The 20,777-nt window shown below is 44.3% G+C and overlaps 1 protein-coding gene across 1 annotated transcript in view; it reads right to left on the bottom strand.

The window, feature by feature from the left end:
• SGCZ (sarcoglycan zeta) overlaps window positions 1–20,777 on the bottom strand; it is a 592,995-nt gene that overhangs the window by 14,441 nt on the left and 557,777 nt on the right. The window contains exon 7 of the mRNA XM_050947972.1: window positions 744–867. Coding sequence (XP_050803929.1) covers window positions 744–867 — 124 coding nt within the window. The remainder of the gene's footprint in view (window positions 1–743; window positions 868–20,777) is intronic.

Below are 20,777 nucleotides of genomic sequence, written 5' to 3'. Positions count from 1 at the left end.
TTTGCTCTGGTAGCATTTTATACCCACTTTGCACAGGTATAAACGCCCACACAAGCGGAAAGTCCTGCCCCAAACATCTATTCATACTGAACTTATCACTGAAATATCACATAGATGGTGTGGTATATCATTGAAGTAGAGCTTTCAATCTCTCAGAGAGGCAATAATAATTTAAGGCGAGAGAGCAGTTAAACCGAATTGGGGAAAGTTAGGAAGAGGTGTTATATGTTCTTTCTCAGGCCTTGTCAAGATATCATTCCAAATTTAAGATTCATTGATTGGGTCCAAAATTTCAATTTAACACACTCTGTGCACATTCACACAATGTAATTGTGTATATATGCAAAATCCTAGCTCATATCTACCTCTGTACCAGGACTCTGGTGACAGATTTGGGGAAACTTGTCCTCTGCTGCTCTGTTAAGCAGCATTCCATGCCATGCTATTTCTAAGACAAATACTCACATCTGTATTTTGTTAACATTCTTTTTTCTGAGAGAAATGGTGTGAATAAAATGTAACTATTCACATGATTTTTTTAGAAAGCAAACAAAGAATAATTTATGAGCCAGGGTGAAGTAAATCCACTTTTAAATTTAGGCAGCTATAGAGAATTTTTTACCATATACACCTGGTTCTTACATACAGTATCACTTAAATAGTTTCTTTATAATTTATTTTTTATATCATTACTTTTTTTGCTGGATAGAACTGCACAGTATTTCATTGCAGACTGAGCTTACCTCCCCTTCTGTGGACTGCAAGTGCAGTTCTTTCCTACACGTTGCCTTTAAATCTCCAGCAGCTGCACTAACTTGTACTCCCTTGGGAGCTTCCATTATCAAAGATCTAGTTGGAGACTCAAGTCTGAAAAAGAAAAGTATCCATTAATAAAAAAACCCAGTCCTCATATAAACAGCATGTGCTGATGTAAATCCATTGTCAAGACAAAGAAAATGAAAATTCAATTGTTCCATGATTTATTTATTATTCTTGTGACTCCGATTCAAGAAAGCACCAAAGCATGCACTTAAGCCCATGATTGTTCAAGAAAGTATTTAAGTATGTACTTAACTTTAAGCAATGGGATTTATGCACATGTTTGCTGTACTGCTTAGGGATGCTTTCTTGAACTGAGGCCTAATTTAGCTGATAGTTGCTCTGAGACTGAATTGTCGTTAGTACAGATATGCTTTCTACTGTGACTATATGCTGAAAAGTGATGTCTAACCTGTGTATGCAATGCCAGATGTACATTTAAACAAAATCTAAATTGAAATGTTTCTTTTGAATTTTTTTTAACAACAGTTTCAATTCTATTGGACCTCTTCTTCCTTCACAACATACAAATAACTCCTACTAACTGCACTGGAGCTACTCACATGCTTGAGGATGAGGAGGCGATTGAGGAGTGAGCGATCGATTAGGTCAGGGGTTGGCAACCTCTGGCACATGGCTTGCTAGTGTAATCACCCTGGTGGGCTGGGCCAGTTTGTTTACCTGCCGCGTCCGGAGGTTTGGCCGATGGCGGCTCCCACTGGCCGTGGTTCACTGCTCAGGCCAATGGAGATGGCAGAAAGCGGCACAGGCCAAGGGATGTGCTTGCCGGGGCTTCCCACCACCCCCATTGGCCTGCAGCGGCAAACTGCAGCCAGTGGGAGCCACGATTAGCAGAACCTGTGGACGCGGCAGGTAAACAAACTGGCCCGGCCCACCAGCGTGCTTACCCTGGCAAGCCACATGCCAGAGGTTGCTGACCCCTGGATTAAGCTCTCAGCCTATATTATTCTGCTTTCTGCACACATTTCACCCCCTTCTGCAAACTGCTCACTGACCGTTTCAACTCCACAATATCTGCCATATTCTCTGTATCGCTTCTCATTGCAATAACCACATTTCTCTTTTTGTCCCTCCACTAGTTCCCCCTTCTCTGTCTCTTCTTTTCCTCACACTCTCTGTTCTCAAGATCCTGAACCACTCAAAGCCAAGGGGTGAGCTCTCTCTCTATATTGCTAGCTCACAGTACTCCACTCTTCTCTGCAACTGAGAGTTGTAGTGGTGAGGATTTGTGGTGATGGTGCTCACGTGCAGGACTTATAAGGACAGATGATCTAGTGGACAGGGCCCTGCACTGGGATTCAAGAGGTGTGGATTCAATGCCTGGATCAGCCAAAGACTTATTATATGATCTTATTTGGTATGAGCAAGCTTGAACAAATCACAATCTACACAATTGCTCAGTTGTCCATTTGTAAAATGAGGATAGTACTGCCTAACCTCACAGAGGTGTTATGAAGATGAAATCAATTAATAATCATGAGGTGCTCAGATACTATCACAAGAAGAGCCAGTTCATCAGTTAGATAGATAGCTGGGAGAAAAGTGGCAGAAGTGGTTTGTTCCTCTGCATTTTCCTTCTATCAGTTCGACCCCTGGGTAGTATATCATAATCACCCAGAAGTATAACAAAACACATTTATAGGGGAAGAAGAAAGGAATTGTTTGATATAAAGGATTTGCCAGCTAAAGTCAACTGAAATAGCTATTAAGTAGCATAGACAACTGGATTTAGGCGTATTGTAATATTTTATTTATTTATTTATTTTGCCGACAGGAGATAGCAGTCTTGGATTATCTTCCTGAAGCCAAAAATACCACATTACATCAGGGATAATGGAGATGAGGTATGAACTGAATGTCATGAAGATAGCATCTGTAAAATATTTCTGACTGCTGGGTGTCCCCGGCACTCAACGGGAATAAACCTGAAAGCAATTATTTGAAAGTACAAAATATAACTTAAATATGTTGTTCGGATATGAAATGATCAGGTACTAAGCATTTTAGATGCCTGTGTTTAAAGGCAAATCAAAACATGAACACATTATCTTCTGTTAAAGAACGGGAAAGAGAGCTTTTTTGAAGACACTTGTAAGATTCTTTGTGCTGAATGATTTTGTTTCATGAAAAATGAAACAGCAGCTAGTCCTGATTATTAATTATGGTTATCACCAACATAAAGCACATAAAGGAACAAAGAATAGGAAATGGAGGTAAAGGGAAAAAAACCTCTAAAGGAAGGAAGGAAGCTTAAAACATCAATTGTTAAAAATGACAGTTAATGAGAATCACCATGAAAAATACACTCTCTTTAAAAGGACCCATCTTCTAGGTTTGAAAAACATGATTGATCCTTTCATTCATCATTTTGGGGTAATTATATTATTATTGCTATTATACATAAAGGCAACTGGAAAGTATCTAACTTTAGTATTCTTCTTCGAGTGATTGCTCACATCCATTCCAGTTAGGTGTGCGCACCGCGCGTGCACGTTCGTCGGAAACTTTTTACCCTAGCAACTCCAGTGGGCCGGCAGGTCGCCCCCTGGAGTGGCGCCGCCATGGTGCTCAATATATAACCCTGCTGGCCCACCCGCTCCTCAGTTCCTTCTTACCGCCGTGTCGGTCGTTGGAACTGTGGAGCGCGGCATAGCTGTCCTCCACGTCCCTAGCTCTCCTTGTTATCTCTCGTTATTGTTATAGTTGTTAGTTAGATCGTTAAGTATAGTTAGTAAGTAATTAAGTGTAAATAGGTTGTAAATAGTTGTTCGCCGGGGGCTGTAGCCCTTCCCGGCACCGGGCTCATGCCTGGTTCACCGGGCTTTAAGCAGTGTGCGGCCTGTAAGAAGCCTATGCCTACCAGCGACCCCCATGACGCGTGCCTGAAGTGCCTGGGGGAATCGCACAGATCGGACAAGTGCCGCATCTGCAAGGCTTTTAAGCCCAGGACAAAAAAGGAGAGAGACCAAAGACTCCGGACTCTCCTTATGGAGGCGGCACTTGACCCGGCGGCTTCGCAGGCTGTGATCTCGGTGCCGGCACCGGATCGCACCGGCACCGGAAAGACTCCCCGGCACCGACCTTCTCCGGCACCGGGTGCAGAACCAAGACCGTCAGCGTCTGCTACTCCAGCCAGGCAGACACGACTGGAGCGCCCGGCCTCAACATCGGCCGCGGCGCCGCCGGCACCGTCGACTCCGGGCCCGGCGGGTCCGTCGAGTCCGGTGCCGCCAAGCTCCCCCATAAGATCTGGGGTTGAGATATTGGTCCCATCCACGCCGGAGACCTTCGCCTCGGCACGGGACCTTATTGCCTTGACAGAGCCTACTCAGCTGCCACCCCCGGTACCTCCGGTGCGGGTCGCATCTAGAGGCAAGCCCATGATGTCGGCACCGTCTCGGGACTCGCGCTCGCGGTCCAGGTCCCGACGTCACGGCAGGTCAAGATCTCATCGCCGCTCGCAGTCCCGGCACCGCTCCCCTCGGCGGTACCGGTCGCACTCGCGGCACCGATCGACCTCCAGACGGTCACGGTCTGACTCCAGCCGCCGATACCGGCACCGTGACTCCAGGAGCCAGTCCCGCCGTCACTCGCCGCACCGGTCGACCTCCCGGCACCGAGCTGGTGGCAAGTCCCGGTCCCGGTCGACCTCCCGGCACCGCGTCGGTGGCAGGTCCCGGTCCCGATCCCAGCACCGAAGCGGCGGCCGGTACCGGTCCAGATCCCGGCACCGAGACAGAACCCGGTCCCGGTCCCGATCCCGGCACCGCTATGACTCCTGGTACCGATCCCCGGCACCGACAAGATCGTCGCTGCCGACCCGCGCAGACCCTTACCAGCCAGGGTCGGCCCCGCCGTGGCCTTCTAGGCAGCCGTCGGTCTCTTCGCAAACGGACAGCGGGTATGTGCTGGGCACCGACCGGCAGGCGGCGCTCTTTTCAGACCCGCCACAACAAGACCAAGGCCCGCAGCAGTGGGGGTTTTGGACCCCATGGGCATACCATCAAGCCCAGGGCCCCCAACAGCTTCCTGCTAGGCCTGCGACGGCGGAGCACAGGGTGCCGGAAGCCTCGTTGTCTCGCCCCCCTCCCTCCCCGGATGGAGAGGAAGGGTCCAAGCAGCAAGACTCCGCTCTGGCTCCTGAGACAGAGGCGAGGGCCGAGGGGGACCCCCCATTGGACACTTTCTTGCCGGGGGTCTCCTCATCCTCCTCCCCTGATGAAGCGGTGGCTGGCACCTCCTCCAGTAGCCCCCCCCCGCTGGATCTCAGGGCGCACCAAGACCTCCTTAGACGAGTAGCTCAGAATCTGAGCCTACAAGCCGAGGAGGTCTCGGAGATCGAGGATCCGATTGTCACCATCCTCTCGTCGGATGCTCCCACCAGGGTCGCCCTACCCTTCATAAGGACGATCCAGGCCAACGCCAATACTATCTGGCAGTCACCAGCCTCCATCCCCCCTACGGCGAGGGGCGTCGAGAGGAAGTACATGGCCCCCTCTAAAGGCTATGAGTACCTCCATATCCACCCGACACCGTGTTCCCTGGTGGTACAGTCGGTAAATGACAGAGAGTGTCATGGGCAGGAAGCTCCAGCCCCCAAATCCAGGGAGGCCAGGCGTATGGACCTCCTTGGACGCAAAGTATACTCGGCTGGGGCGCTGCAGCTCAGGGTTTCGAACCAACAAGCCCTGCTCAGCAGGTACGCTTTCAACTCATGGGTAGCAGCGGACAAATTTAAAGAGCTGCTGCCGCAAGACGCCCGCCAAGAATTTGCAGCCATCCTAGATGAGGGCAAGAAGGTGGCGCGTACATCATTGCAAGCTTCTTTGGACGCTGCAGACTCGGCTGCCCGCACCCTCGCTTCGGGGGTAACGATGCGCCGTATCTCCTGGCTGCAGGTCTCTGGCCTTCCTCCGGAGCTCCAACATACCATCCAGGACCTCCCGTTCGAAGGCCAGGGCCTGTTTTCGGAGAAGACAGACCCCAGACTTAAGAGTCTAAAGGACAATCGGGTCATTATGCGCTCCCTCGGGATGCACACACCGGAAACGCAGCGCAGACCCTTCCGGCCACAGCAGCAACAGCAGCGCAGGCCATATCCCCAGTTCCGTCAACGGCAGGACCTTAATAGGCGCCGTGGCAGGAATGGAAGGCGCAGGCATTCGGGGAACCAAGGGGGGCAGAATCAAGGCTCCTCTAAGCCCCTGCCTGGACCCAAGCCTGCATTTTGAAGGTGCGCCCGAGGGCACAGTAACAGTTTCCCCCACGGATCCTTCCCCCCCGTTTTCCAACCGCCTTTCGTTTTTCCTCCCGGCGTGGGCCCAAATAACATCGGACCGCTGGGTCTTACGCACGGTGCAGACGGGATACCGCCTGCAGTTTATATCATTTCCTCCTTCCCGCCCCCCTTCCTCGTCCCTCTTCAGGGACCCCTCTCACGAGCAATTCCTTCAGCAGGAGGTACAGACGCTCCTCAGCAAAGGAGCTATAGAGGCGGTTCTGGAAAACGAGAAAGGCAAGGGGTTTTATTCCCGTTACTTTCTGATCCCCAAGGCCAAGGGAGGCCTCAGGCCTATCCTCGACCTGCGAGAGCTCAACAAATACCTGGTGAAGTTGAAGTTCCGCATGGTATCCCTGGGGACCATTATCCCATCCCTGGATCCGGGAGACTGGTACGCCACCCTCGACATGCAGGACGCTTATTTTCACATTGCCATTTGGCCACACCACAGACGTTTCCTTTGTTTCGTGGTGGGCCCCCTTCACTACCAATTTGCAGTCCTCCCATTTGGCCTTTCTACGGCCCCGAGGGTATTTACAAAATGCATGGCAGTTGTTGTGGCACATCTTCGGCGCAGTCGTATCCACGTGTTCCCTTACCTAGACGATTGGTTAATTCGGGGCACGTTGGAACTGCAAGTTTGCAGCCATGTCCGCGTGATCACCGGCCTGTTTGCTACTTTGGGCCTCTTGATCAACATGGACAAGTCCACCCTGATCCCCACGCAGAGGGTGGAGTTCATCGGGGCCGTCCTGGACGCCACCGTGGCCAGGGCTCTTCTGCCATTGCCGAGGTTCCAGGCATTGTCGGCGATCGTTCAACGACTGCGGGCAGCCCCCTTGACATCAGTGCGGACATGTCTAACCCTGTTAGGCCACATGACAGCATGCACGTTTGTGACCGGTTATGCTCGGCTCCGCATGAGGCCCCTCCAGTTGTGGCTCATCGAACATTACCGGCCGGCAAGGCAGCCGCTAGACATGCTGATCACGATCCCCCAAGGGGTGTTAGATTCTCTCGACTGGTGGCTAGACCAGTCCGTAGTGTGTGCGGGGCTCCCTTTCCACCCACCTCAGCCCTCGGTGTCCCTGACAACGGATGCCTCAGATCTCGGCTGGGGGGCCCACCTGGGAACCCTGAGAACGCAGGGCCTGTGGTCCCCGCAGGAGGTGAGGTTGCACATCAACATGCGGGAGTTGAGAGCGGTCCGCCTTGCTTGTCAAACGTTCTGCCACCAGCTTCGAGGTCGTTGTGTCGCGGTGTTTACCGACAACACGACGACCATGTACTATATCAACAAGCAGGGCGGCACCAGATCCTCTCCCCTGTGTCACGAGGCGATGCGACTCTGGGACTTTTGTGTAGCCCATTCCATTCACCTCACAGCTTCCTTCCTCCCCGGAGTACGGAACACGCTGGCGGATCACTTGAGCAGATCCTTCCTATCGCACGAGTGGTCCCTTCGCCCGGACATCGCCCTCTCCATCTTCCAGAGGTGGGGTTATCCCCGTGTGGACCTCTTCGCGTCCGGGGGGAACAAGAAGTGCCAGGCGTTCTGCTCCTTTCAGGGCAGGGAGCCCAGGTCGATAGCGGATGCCTTCCTTATTCCGTGGACGACCCACTTGTACTACGCGTTTCCCCCGTTTCCTCTGGTTCACAAGGTCCTTCTGAAGGTGCGCAGGGACAGGGCTCGCGTGATCATGGTAGCCCCGGCGTGGCCCAGGCAACATTGGTACCCCATGCTGCTGGACCTGGCCATAGCCGACCCAGTTCCCCTGCCCCTTCACCCGGACCTGATTACCCAGGAGCACGGGACTCTCTGTCACCCGGACCTGCAGTCGCTGCACCTAGCGGCGTGGTTCCTGCGTGGCTGACCGGCTCTGAACTGCGCTGCTCCACACCGGTGAGGGAGGTGCTTCTGGGCAGCAGGAAGCCTTCCACGAGGGCGACATACTCGGCCAAGTGGAAGCGTTTCTCCTGTTGGTGCGTGGAGAGAGATCTCCGCCCTATGGAAGTTTCGGTGGCCAATATCTTGGACTACGTTTGGTCCCTCAAACAACAGGGTCTGGCGATATCGTCGTTGCGGGTCCACCTGGCAGCTATCTCCACCTTTCACCCGGGTGGGGATGGTTGCTCTGTTTTTTCTCACCCGACGGTGTCTAGATTCCTTAAGGGGCTGGAACGTTTATACCCTAACGTCCGACTCCCTGCTCCAACCTGGGATCTTAACCTGGTGTTGTCTCGGCTCATGGGGCCCCCCTTTGATCCGTTAGCTACTTGCTCCCTGCTTTACCTCTCTTGGAAGACTGCCTTTTTAGTAGCTATCACCTCAGCTAGGCGGGTGTCGGAACTCCAGGCTCTTGTGGTAGACCCCCCGTATACAGTCTTCCACAAAGATAAGGTGCAGCTGAGGCCACACCCTGCCTTTCTCCCCAAGGTAGTCTCGTCCTTCCACATCAACCAAGAGATATTCCTTCCGGTTTTTCTCCCGAAACCTCACTCCTCAGGCAGGGAGCAGCAGCTCCACTCGCTTGATGTCCGTAGGGCTCTCGCGTTCTATATGGAGAGGACCAAGCCCTTCCGCAAATCCCCCCAGCTTTTCGTGGCGGTAGCGGACCGCATGAAGGGGCTTCCTATCTCCTCCCAGAGGTTATCCTCATGGGTAACGTCCTGTATCAGGACCTGCTATGACTTGGCCCACGTCCCTACGGGCCGGGTGACTGCGCATTCTACCAGGGCGCAGGCGTCGTCGCTGGCTTTCCTCGCCCGTGTGCCCATCCAGGAAATCTGTCGGGCGGCGACCTGGTCATCGGTCCACACCTTTGCTTCCCACTACGCCCTGGTCCAGCAGTCAAGAGAGGACGCGGCCTTCGGATCTGCAGTGCTCCGTGCCGCTACTTCTCACTCCGACCCCACCGCCTAGGTATGGCTTGGGATTCACCTAACTGGAATGGATGTGAGCAATCACTCGAAGAAGAAAAGATGGTTACTCACCTTTGTAACTGTTGTTCTTCGAGATGTGTTGCTCACATCCATTCCACACCCGCCCTCCTTCCCCACTGTCGGAGTAGCCGGCAAGAAGGAACTGAGGAGCGGGTGGGCCGGCAGGGATATATATTGAGCGCCATGGCGGCGCCACTCCAGGGGGCGACCTGCCGGCCCACTGGAGTTGCTAGGGTAAAAAGTTTCCGACGAACGTGCACGCACGGCACGCACACCTAACTGGAATGGATGTGAGCAACACATCTCGAAGAACAACAGTTACAAAGGTGAGTAACCGTCTTTTCTGTAGTGGATTCTCTTTATTCTTTTTTTTTTTTGTTTAAGTAGATAGCTACTAGTAAAAGATTTTGTGGCTACTTTCACCAATGCAAAAGAATGTAAATATTCATCATGATGTCATATAAACAAACAAAAATCTCTAATATGTAGTTATATATTCTATTTGTTTATCATCAGTCTCATTCTTTTACCATTCTTGTAAATCAAGAACAGAGACCTGTATATATAATATATATTTTGTAATTATCATAATTTTATTCTAACTTTTGACATCTCTTTTTTAAGCATCAGATTGCATTCTCCTGCAGTAACCAGAAGCCAGTCTAAATTGTTTTCATAGGAAATTTAGGACACAGTTTAGCAGTCTGATTCACAACACACAAATGTTGGTCTGTGCAGATCTCATTGCAGAAATATACATATTATCCATTTAGATATTTTATTAATGTTATAGAGTGGGCTTTTCAAAAATGCTGACTTTTGGGATAATTTAATTTTACTACTCAGTATATTTCAATGTGTGTAATGTTATTTATAACTTTATTTTCTATAATCTCTATACCTCCTATGAGTTACTTTCATCATCTCTTAGTCAGGAGGATGTAACTGCCCTCTGTTATAAGTATTGCACTGAATGGATGACATTAACAATTCCACATTACTGCTGGCTTCGGAAATTCTAAACCACTATTGATTTTGCCTGGAAGTGTTCCAGTAGCAGGTATAGTGTTGCATACGCTGATCTGTGTTGGGTAATATCTGTCACAGCACTGAAATCTTTTCTATAGGATCACTACCATTTATTTGCAATAAACATGCCACAGTACAGCTCAGAATTGTCTACTCTAGTTTCAACATGATTAGTCAATTTTCCACCAGTTTTATGAAACTGGTAAGTCAATGATTGCATGAATCTAAAAGATCTGAACAATGAATTCCTGAAGAAACTACTAATATTGTATTTCTGTGCACAGCTGAAAGAAATTTAAGCATTTTCAAAAAACAAAAGAATGTAAGCAGTTAATTAAAATTATTAATTTCAGCAATGTGATGTAAGGATGAATTGCTGAAGTGATTTGCAGTGTAGTTTTAAAAAGCTGCTAGTACAAATGATTTTTCCTATCTTTTTACAGTTACTTCTGTATTTTTATTATTCTTTTACTTATTATACATCTGGAAAGAATCTTAGGGGATGTGTGACCTGAAACTATCAAATAAAAAAGTAAAAGCCTAAACGTTCAGAGAGATTTTTTCCTCAGTAGGTGTTGCCAGGGGATACTCAGGCCCATGATGTAGAATAACACTTGTTGTTTGTCTCAGTTTCATTTTCTAAAAGATTTTATCTTTGCCATAAACCTATTGCAACATTGCATGATACCATATTCATGTCTCTAAAAATGCATAATTTAAATGGCAGCAAAATTCTCTTCTGAATTCTACTTTCCTTTCAAATTTACCTATGGCCTGTCAGAGTGGCATTTACTTCTGTAAGTGATTCCTAGTCATATGATTTCATTTTTTTCTACCCAAGATAACAAGCAGATCCAACAGAGCAGAAAACTTTATACTACCTCTGTTATTAGACAGACACCTTAATGTAACAGGAAAGAGAAGTATGTTTTAAAAACAAGGACCTTTAAAAATGTAATCTGCCAATTCCAGACAGAACAGCTATCCAGACTAAACCAATCTCAATATTTCTGTTCAAAGGTCAAATGACACGTGACACTAAATTGAAATGACACACGAACCTTACATTTATGATATTCCATTGTGCTGGATCTGAGAAGACTGGTTGATGGTCCACTAATGAATTGAATTACCCAAACAACGAGCAGATTGATGATGTTACCAATCTTACATTTACATTAAACCTTTCACCCAGAGGGATCCTCAGACACTATTACAAACAGAGGATCACTTTGCCTGCTTCTGAAGGCCAACCCTTTTGGGGCGAAATGTGTCATCTGTCCACAGCAACACTATACTTCAGCTACAAGGAGCAATTTAGGAAGGCATAATTTAATTACTCACCTCTGAATATGGCCAAGAATAACATATGATGGGTAAGGGGCCAGGACCTGAGTTTCTCCATCTCATGCAATTTCAAGGTACCCTCTGTTGAAAATTTTTTTAGGGGGGCTTGTTTTGCTTCATTGTTCCTCTTCCTCATCTGCTCAGAAAACATACAGGCCCTGATTCACAGTGAGCTGGTTGTGGCTCCATGATTCTCAGCCACTCAATGGAATGCAGAGCACTAGAGAACCTAATCTAACTTGTCTAGTGGAATTTACCTCAGTGGAGCGTCAGGCATAGGGGCTTCTACTCCACTCTAACCCTTTCCACGTCTGCCTCATTGCCAGTCCACCACTTACATGTCTCTGTCCTCCCCTTTACACAGAGTTGGTAGGGAAGCTGGTACAGGGTTACATCAACTGGCTTTACATTGGCAGAGATTCGCCCAACACAGGGAGAATTCTCCTGTGGGAATCTGATAGACTTCAGTTTGCTTTGTGCCCCTTGAGCAGAAAATCGAGCCCACAATATTCAGTAGAACCACCAAACCAAATTTCAATTTCTATAGATAGGGCCTGTAATTTCTCTTCCCATGGTATCACTGGAGTCCTTTCCCTCTAGCATGTGCAAGTAGCTAGTAAAACTTAAACCATTGCAGGCTAAGTCTGCTAAAAAGGAACAGGTGTATTTAAAAATGTGCTGCTAAATAGAGAACACACATGAAGAAGGGCATTCATTTTCAGATTCTTTTTCAGTTAGTATTATTTTATGGACTTCCACAGTATTACAAGAGTAAAGATCCACCAACAAAAAGATAAAAATATATATCTTGTCTATTAGGTACCCATTATGAAGATTTTGGCATATTGAGAGACGTGTGTCAACCATGTGATGTATCCACTTGTGGGCTGTAAAATTGTCTTAGATTGGCAGCTGAATCAACAAGTCAATAAAGACATGAAAAAAGTGCCAGGCAACTATTCAGCGACTGGATAAATTGTTCACCATGTTCTGTAAGTGGGACCAAATGAATGTAGCCTATAAGATCCAAACTTTAATTTAACGTCACAGATTGAAGATCAAAATAAAACACTTGGCTGATCACAATTACATAAATTCTAGTGTGACATGCTGGCACTGAGAAAGTAGTCTGGCGTATGTTTGACATCCTAGGTTACAGTGACAATGTCATGGATTATGGCAGAGAATCATTAGGAAAACAAAAACCAGAAAGTAAGGAAAGGGAAGTAGAAACAAAGGATAAAGGAACAGTGAGATATCAGAACTTCAAGAGTACTGCAGATAAATTCTAATGCCACTGTGGTCGTATTCAACACTGATTTACGCCCCTTATTAAATCTCATTGAATTGAATAGGATTGCAAGTTAGCACAGAGTTTGACCATCTGTCTTTTGAGAATAATATACATTAGATAGCAACATAGTTTGCCAAATAGAGGACAACTCCAGATATTGCCTTCTCAACTGTGGAACATCCCCCAGGCAGCATAACTTCTGTGGTTCTCCTGGAGATGGGATAGAGAAGGAGGAACCTATGCATGGGGGACTTTCTCTAGAACTGGGATGGCAAGATCAGCGTGAGAACCTCTTCCCTCTGTAGGAAAGGATGTCTAAAGGTTGTAAAGAGCACACCTGTGGCCCATTCCCCACTCATTCCCCTAAAAAAATACCCCAATCTATGTCATACTCTTCCAAGAGATGGAAGACACAATAGATGGGGCAATTAGCAAAGGGACTGGGAAGAAGCACATGTGCCCTTTTCCACAATCCCAGAAAAACTGTCAGCCTTCCAGGGAGAGTGCCATTCCTCCCATAAAAGACACAGTTGAGGGGGAGGACAGGGAAAGACAATATCTGAAAAAACATGTAGCAGACCTGAGATGTGGGGATCAGTGGGAGAGCACTCATCTCACTAAAAGCTGGCAGAGAAGCATAGGAGAGACATCAGCACTACTTTGTCCACTATTGCTGGGGAGCTTCATTCTACACATTATCTACTCCTCACCCTGTGTCTCTTTGATCTGCCACACAGTGGGAGGGGAGAAAAGGTGAGGGCTCTACCCAGGCATCTCTAATCTATAATTCACCTACTCACACCTGGAATAGGGACAAAGGCCATTTCCCATCTCTCCAGGCAGGATAGCAGGGCCTTACAATTGTGCCTTGTTTCTTTTTGCTCTGGAAGAATGTTCTATATTAGCCTCACCCAAGAATTACCAGTTCTTTGGAGTGGGAATCCCTTGCATGGGTCTTTCAAGCAGAAGCAGCAGCCTCTCCCTTCTCTTACAGCAGCAATTTTCGTTCCCCCCGCTGATATATGTGTCCAGCTGGGCAGGGTGACTTGGGGTACCTAAACTTCCAAAAATAGTTTTTTTCAACTGAGACATTATTAGGTAGAAGTACACTTGAATTCTGATAAATAACAAGTACAAATTACGTCAAAGGAGAGAGACAAAATATATTAAAGGGGCATTAATCAACACTGACAAGCAGAGATATTGACTCTGCACAACTCATGGCTCACCCTAGAACGTGCATTCATTCATGAGCTTGTTTCACATAAATATTTGTTTTTTCATCATTATTATGATAAGATAATTTATTGCCCTGTGTGCTTTGGCTGTGGGAATTAGGGTGCTTGGTAATTAAAATGATTATTTTCACTTTATTCCCATTATTTATGCTATTATTTATAATATTTATTATAGTTGAATACTCCCACTTCGTTAAAAAATATGTAAAATGTTATTGAACAAATGTACTGAAAAAAATCTTTTCTTGATTTATTTAACCTAGTACAGTGCCTTGAAGGTCAATTTTCCTGGACCGTATTGGACATCAGTTTCAAATCTGTACATGAAATTTAAAATAATTGTTTGTAATCACTGGAATGCAGTAACTCCGGGATCTAATCAGTTCTGTTATTGGAATTAAAGGGAAAAGAAATACACATCTATGTGCCAGACTCATAGAATCCTAATTTTATGCACTGATTGTCAGCTGTATTCTAAAGGCTGAAATCTATCCTCGGATGGACACATGCCACTCCCTTTGACTTCAGTGGCAACCTGACACATACATTCGAGGGCAGAATCTGGACCTAGGTGTTGTGATCTCAAAGGAGCGAAGTGGATTCCCTATGGAAATAGTGGGGATCCCTTCCTGAAAACCAGTAAATAAGAATTTTTCACTTATATTTTCCACATTTAACTTTACAGGTCATTGACAACACATTTAAATAAAGATGAAACCTTTGTGACTGAGTATCAGGACAGTAAGGCAGTCACTGTACTGTTTGCTGTTATGTCCACCTTCATATCTAACCAATATCATTGGCTGTAGGACAAGTCATTGTCACCTTTATAGTTCCTAAAGCTCTCATTAACCCAGAAATCAACTCACTGTACTAAAAGCTGAATACTAATTGCACTGCAAACTCAATTACTTCATTATAGTGGATCTGCATTATCGTAGTAACTGAATACTTGAATATCAATAGACCTACACAGGTTGGCAGAAAAATCACTTCTTTAAAGGCCAAGCTGTAGGATCTCTTCTGAGAACCCAAAAGAAAGTTAGATGAGGAAGAGAGAGACATAAAATGGAATAGGAGAGGCTCTGAAATTGTTATTATCTTTATTTATTACTAGTACTAAAGAATTAGTGAAGAGAACATAAGAACGGCCATACTGGGTCAGACCAAAGGTCCATCCAGCCCAGTATCCTGTCTGTTAACTGTGGCCAATGCCAGGTGACCCAGAGGGAGGGAACCTAACAGGTAATGATCAAGTGATCTCTCTCCTGCCATCCACCTCGACCCTCTGACAGAGGCTAGAGACACCATTCCTTACCCATCCTGGCTAATAGGCAACAAGGAAGTCTGAAGAAGTGTTGGAGAGGGCAACAGCATTAAATTGACAGTACCCATCAAATGTAATGAAGCTTCAGGAATGACCAGGAGGTCTGAGGAAAGTTAAAGAGGTCTAGTGTGTGAATCTATAGAACAAGGGCATCCCCAGGATGTCTAAGGTTTTATGAGAATACAAGGAAAAAGACAAGGAAGTATAAAAACAAAACAAACCTTGGAACTTGGTGGAGGGTGGAAACAACCGAGAAAGTTAAATGAATGTTGGGCGTTTTAAGGGGTGCAGCTAAGAGCCAATGTTAGTAAAGGAAATGAGACAGCTATTAATATGGAATCTAAATTTACAGCAGAAACTTATTTACATTACATTTATAATAGTTTATGATAGATCCGGGGGTGAGAATCGGGCAAGGGGTAAATAAAAGTCTTTAAATGATTTTCATTGTAGGTCAGTTGTGTGTCCTTTACCCAAGAAAGCCTGGGAACTGCTTGATAGTTTTCAAAAACCTTTCTGAATGTATTATTTTAATACAAAAAAGTTATTTTTTGTTTTTTATTTTTAATATCTAACATGTTAGTACTTGAAAACCTCATCATTACAACATTCTGTATTGATCACCTAAGGTTTACTAGGATTTAAACAAAACTGACAGTAGAACGATTCAGCATATTTGCTTGCACAAAGCTAACACATCAGACATTAGAAAATGAAAACAATACCTTGTCAAGTGAAAATGTGAAACAGAACAAGATCTTTTAAAAAATATCTTGTATGCTTTAACTGAGGGAGGCAAAGTCTGGTTGCAAGGTGTAGCGGTATTTCTCTAAGTTGTTACAGGGATACCACAGATGATCTAAGTTCAGAAAAAGCAGCAGCAAAAGCTTTTTTACATCTTTTTTGTGCAAGCCACCATGTTGGCTAATGTACTGGGGAATGAACTGGAGGTTTTCAGTGCTAAAAATCATAAGCTATACAGCTTAAGTAAAAGCTCTCTATCTGAGGTTCTAACAGTTTCATATCCTACAGTTGAGTGGAGGATGGAAAATCTGTTTTGCAAATGATTTCAAAATTTTGAAATCTAGCTTTGTTCCCAACTGGAGTGAAAACCAACAATTTCAAAATTTGCTGTAAAAGAAATAAAATAGTTGCAAATAAATTGTAATGTCTCATCATACAAAAAGTGAAACTAGGCCAAATTATGAAGGAGGAATATTAAAAAAAAACACCACCACAAGCATGTAGGGACAAAATTAGAAAGGCAAAGGCACAAAATGAAGTTAAACTATCTAGGGACATTAAAGGTAAGAAGAAAACATTTTACAAATACATTAGAAGCAAAAGGAAGACCAAGGACAGAGTAGGCCTATTATTCAATGAGAAGGTAATGACAATAACAGAGAACATAGCAATAGCTGCAGTGTTAAATGCATTTTTTGCTTCAGTATTCACCAAAGAAGAAAACAGCAATCAGAAGACTAATGCAGTTAACATCATTGTAAATGGGTTAGGATTTGAGGCTAAAATAGGGAAAAACAAATTAATAATAACTTATCCAAGTTAGATGTCTTCAGGTTGGAAGGCCTGATGAAATACATCCTAGAATACTTAAGAGATATTGGAGCCATTGGCAATTATCTTTTAGAACTCTTGGAAGAAAGGAGAAATCACAGAGGACTGGAAAAGAGCAAATATAGTACCCATCTATAGCAAGGTGAAGGAGGACAAGCCAGGTAATTATATACTAGTCATCTTAACCATGGTACCTAGAAAGATAATGGAACAAAATCAATCAATTTTTGTGCAGGTAGAAAATAATAAGGTGATAAGTAACAGTCAACATGATTTATTAAGAACAAATCATGTCAATCCAAACTAATATCCTTCTTTGACAGGGCAATAGGCCTTGTGGTTAGAGGGGGAGCAGTAATGCGTTTGATAGTATCTCATATGAACTTCTCATAAGCAAACTAGAGAAATATAGCCTAGACAAGCCAACTAAAAGATAGTTTCACAACTGGCTAGAAAACCATGCTCAGAGAATAGTTATCAATGGTTCGCAGTCAAGCTGGAAGGATATATTGAGTGGAATCCCACAGGGATCTGTCTTGGGTCCTGTTTCCATCCCATATCTTCATAAATGATTTGGATAATGGCATGGAGAGTACATTGATAGTGGATCACAAACTAAATGAGAGTCAACAAGATAATACTGTTGCAAACAAATAAACAAACATTGTTCTGCGATGTATTAGTAGGCATGCTGTAAGCAAGACAAAAGTAATTCTTCCACTCTACTCAACACTGATAAGGCCTCAACTGGAGTTCTTCAGGAAAGATGTAGACAAATTGGAGAACATCCAGAGGAGAGCAACAAAAATGATTAAAGGCCTAGAAAATATGACCTTTGAGTAAAGTTTGAAAATTTAGGTTTGTTTAGTCTAAAGAGAAGAGAAGACTGATACGGGACTTGATAATAGCCTTCAAGTACATAAAACATTGTTGTAAAGAGGAAGAGGATAAATTGTTCTCTTTATGCAGTGAGTACAAGACAAGAAGTAATGAGCTTAAATTGCAGCAAGGGAGATTTAGGTTCGATAGGAGGCAAAACTTCCTAGCTGAATGGGTAGGTAAGCACTGGAACAAAGTACCTAGGGAGGTTACAGAATCTTCATTGAAGGATTTTAAGAACAGGTTAGAAAAACACTTATCTGGGATAGTCTAGATAAGATTTAGTCCTGTCTCAATGCAGAGGACTGGACTCAACCTACTGAGGTTGAGTCTAGTTCTACATTTCTATTTTGATTTTGAATTTTTACTCTATATTCTATTTTAAAAAAGAATACAATACAAATTAACAATTTTTAACAAAGTAATTTCAAAACAATAAATCAACAGATGAATGGTTTGAGCATTGGCCTCCTAAATCCAGGGTTGAGAGTTCAATCCTTATGGGGGCCATTTAGGGATCTGAGGTTAAAAATCTGTCTGGGGATTAGTCCTGCTTTGTGCAGGGAGCTGGACAAGTTGACCTCCTGAGGTCCCTTCCAACCCTAATATTCTATGATTCATTTTGAAACACTGAAATAGAACATTTTGACACTGTTGGAACTTCTTTTCCCAGTTATTTCCTCCAAAACAAAATTTCAGGGAGATTGACACCATTTCATAAAGAGTATCTATTTTGATAGAACTGCATTCTCTTACAGAAAATAGTTCTGTTGAAGTTTTTCAAACACTTCACAGAGGAGAACCTGTAATGCACACTCCCCAGTTGGTTGCACTTGCACTCAACCATACCTTTTTGTTTTTGAAAACAAGAGTCAGGAAAGATTTGGTAAGTCAATTTATTTTCAGTTACTCCCCTTATGACAGGGACCATCTGTAGCAGAGACCAGACATTTCTTTCTATCCTTTGGCAGCAGGCCATGCCACCAGAGGGGAGCCAAGTGGCCCTTTCTTCCTTTTTGACAGTGAATTCTATCTTCAGAGCCACTGAAGACAACAAAACTACAGAGACAAGGAAGATAATCATTTCCCTTTATTCTGTACTGGTTAGACTACAGCTGGAATACTTTGCATACATACAGGATTATACAATAGAAATGAAAGAGAAAATTGAGAGATTGCAAAGAAGAGTAATGAGAATGATAAAGCATCTAGAGTGAAATGTAACACAAAGAGGGATTAAGGAAAATAAATGTGGATTAAATAAAAAAGCCTCTTACATCAATCCTACATTAAAGCCCGCACAGTTAACATCACAAAAAGACGAACTGCAAATACTAAGGTTTCAGTAGCAATTCTGACTCAACTGCAGTGCACATCCTTAATGATGCACAACATCAGTTTTATGATGCACAAATTTAAACAGAAAAATCTGATAGAAATTACACAGGTATAATGTGGCAAGTTAGTATTTCTGTTCAAACCCAAACTTTGCATTTCTTGTTTTTACCAACTAAGTCAAAATGTTGCATTAACATTTTTAAAATGTAATCTTGTTTTTAAGAGAAAAAGAGAAATCTCCTGTGCTTAAATAACATTAGCCTTTAAATGAGTGCAACTAGTCTGAAGTTCACACTTCCCTGTATTGTTGCTATTGGTTGGTTGGAGACCGGTTTCTGAAATTCTAGGTTGTTAGAACAGCAATATAGTTGTTCATATTGTGATGGCTCTAACCTTACAATATAAAAAGCTTTTTAAAAATAAATAAAAGCTTGCATATTAGGCAAACATTGGAAGGATGAAGATAAGATTATAGGATTTGAAGGAAGTGTTTTTGCACCCATGATTTCCTCCTGAAGTTAATACAGGGTTTTTTTTGGAGAATTTTGCTGTTTTTCCCCAAGTCAGCTTGATTCTCTGAGATACTGAGCGCTAAGGCTCTGCTCCAAAAAAATACTCAAGCATGTCCCCGACTCAAGAAAATAAATAGTTCCAATGAAATCAATGGTCTTATCATAGAATCATAGGACTAGAAGGGACCTCAACAGATAATCAAATCTAGTCTCTGTTTTCAGAGTGGTAGCTATGTTAGTATCAGCCAGCACAACAAGGAGTCCTTGTGGCACTTTAGAGACTAACAAAGTTATTTGTGCGTATGCTTTTGTGGGCTAAAACCCATTTCATTAGATGTATGGAGTGAAAAAATAGGCAGGTATAAATATACAGCCCATGAAAAGATGGGAGTTGCCTTACCAAGTGAGGGATCAGTGCTAATGAGGCCAATTCAATTAGGGTGGATGTGGATTCCTGCTGGGAATAGGCCACATGCACCCTAATTGAATTGGCCTCGTTAGCACCGACCCCTCACTTGGTAAGGCAACTCCCATCTTTTCATGGGCTGTATATTTATACCTGCCTACTTTTTTCACTGCACGCATCTGCTGAAGTGGGTTATAGCCCACAAAAGCTTATGCCCAAATAAATTTGTTAGTCTCAAAGGTGCCACAAGGACTCCTCATTGTTTTTTCTAATGTAGTCTCCTGTACCCATGGCAGGACTAAGTGTTATCTATATCATTCCTGACAGGTGTTTGTCTAACCTGTTCTTAAAAATCTCCAATGATGGAGATTCTACAACCTCCCTAGGCAATTTATTCCAGTGCTTAACCATCATGACAATTAGAAAGATTTTCCTAGTGTCCATTTTAAACGTCCCTTTCTGCAGTTTAAGCCCATTGCTTCTTGTCCTATCTTCAGAGGTTAAGAAGAACAATTCCCTCCTCCTTGTAACAACCTTTTATGTACTTGAAAACTGTTATGTCCACTCTCAGTCTTCTCTTTTCCAGACTAAACAAACCCAATTTTTTCAACCTTCCCTCATAGGTCATGTTTTCTAGACCTTTGATCATTTTTGTTGCTCTTCTCCAATTTGTCCACATCTTTCCTGAAATATGGTGCCCAGAATTGGATACAATACTCCAGTTGAGGCTTAATCAGCATGGAGCAGAGCGGAAGAATTACTTCTTGT

The sequence above is a fragment of the Gopherus flavomarginatus genome, chromosome 3 (genome assembly GCF_025201925.1).
Source record: "Gopherus flavomarginatus isolate rGopFla2 chromosome 3, rGopFla2.mat.asm, whole genome shotgun sequence".
In the NCBI taxonomy this organism is placed as follows: domain Eukaryota; kingdom Metazoa; phylum Chordata; order Testudines; family Testudinidae; genus Gopherus; species Gopherus flavomarginatus.
The sequence above is the reverse complement of the archived record's forward strand: the minus strand, read 5'-3'. Positions and strand labels throughout refer to the sequence as shown.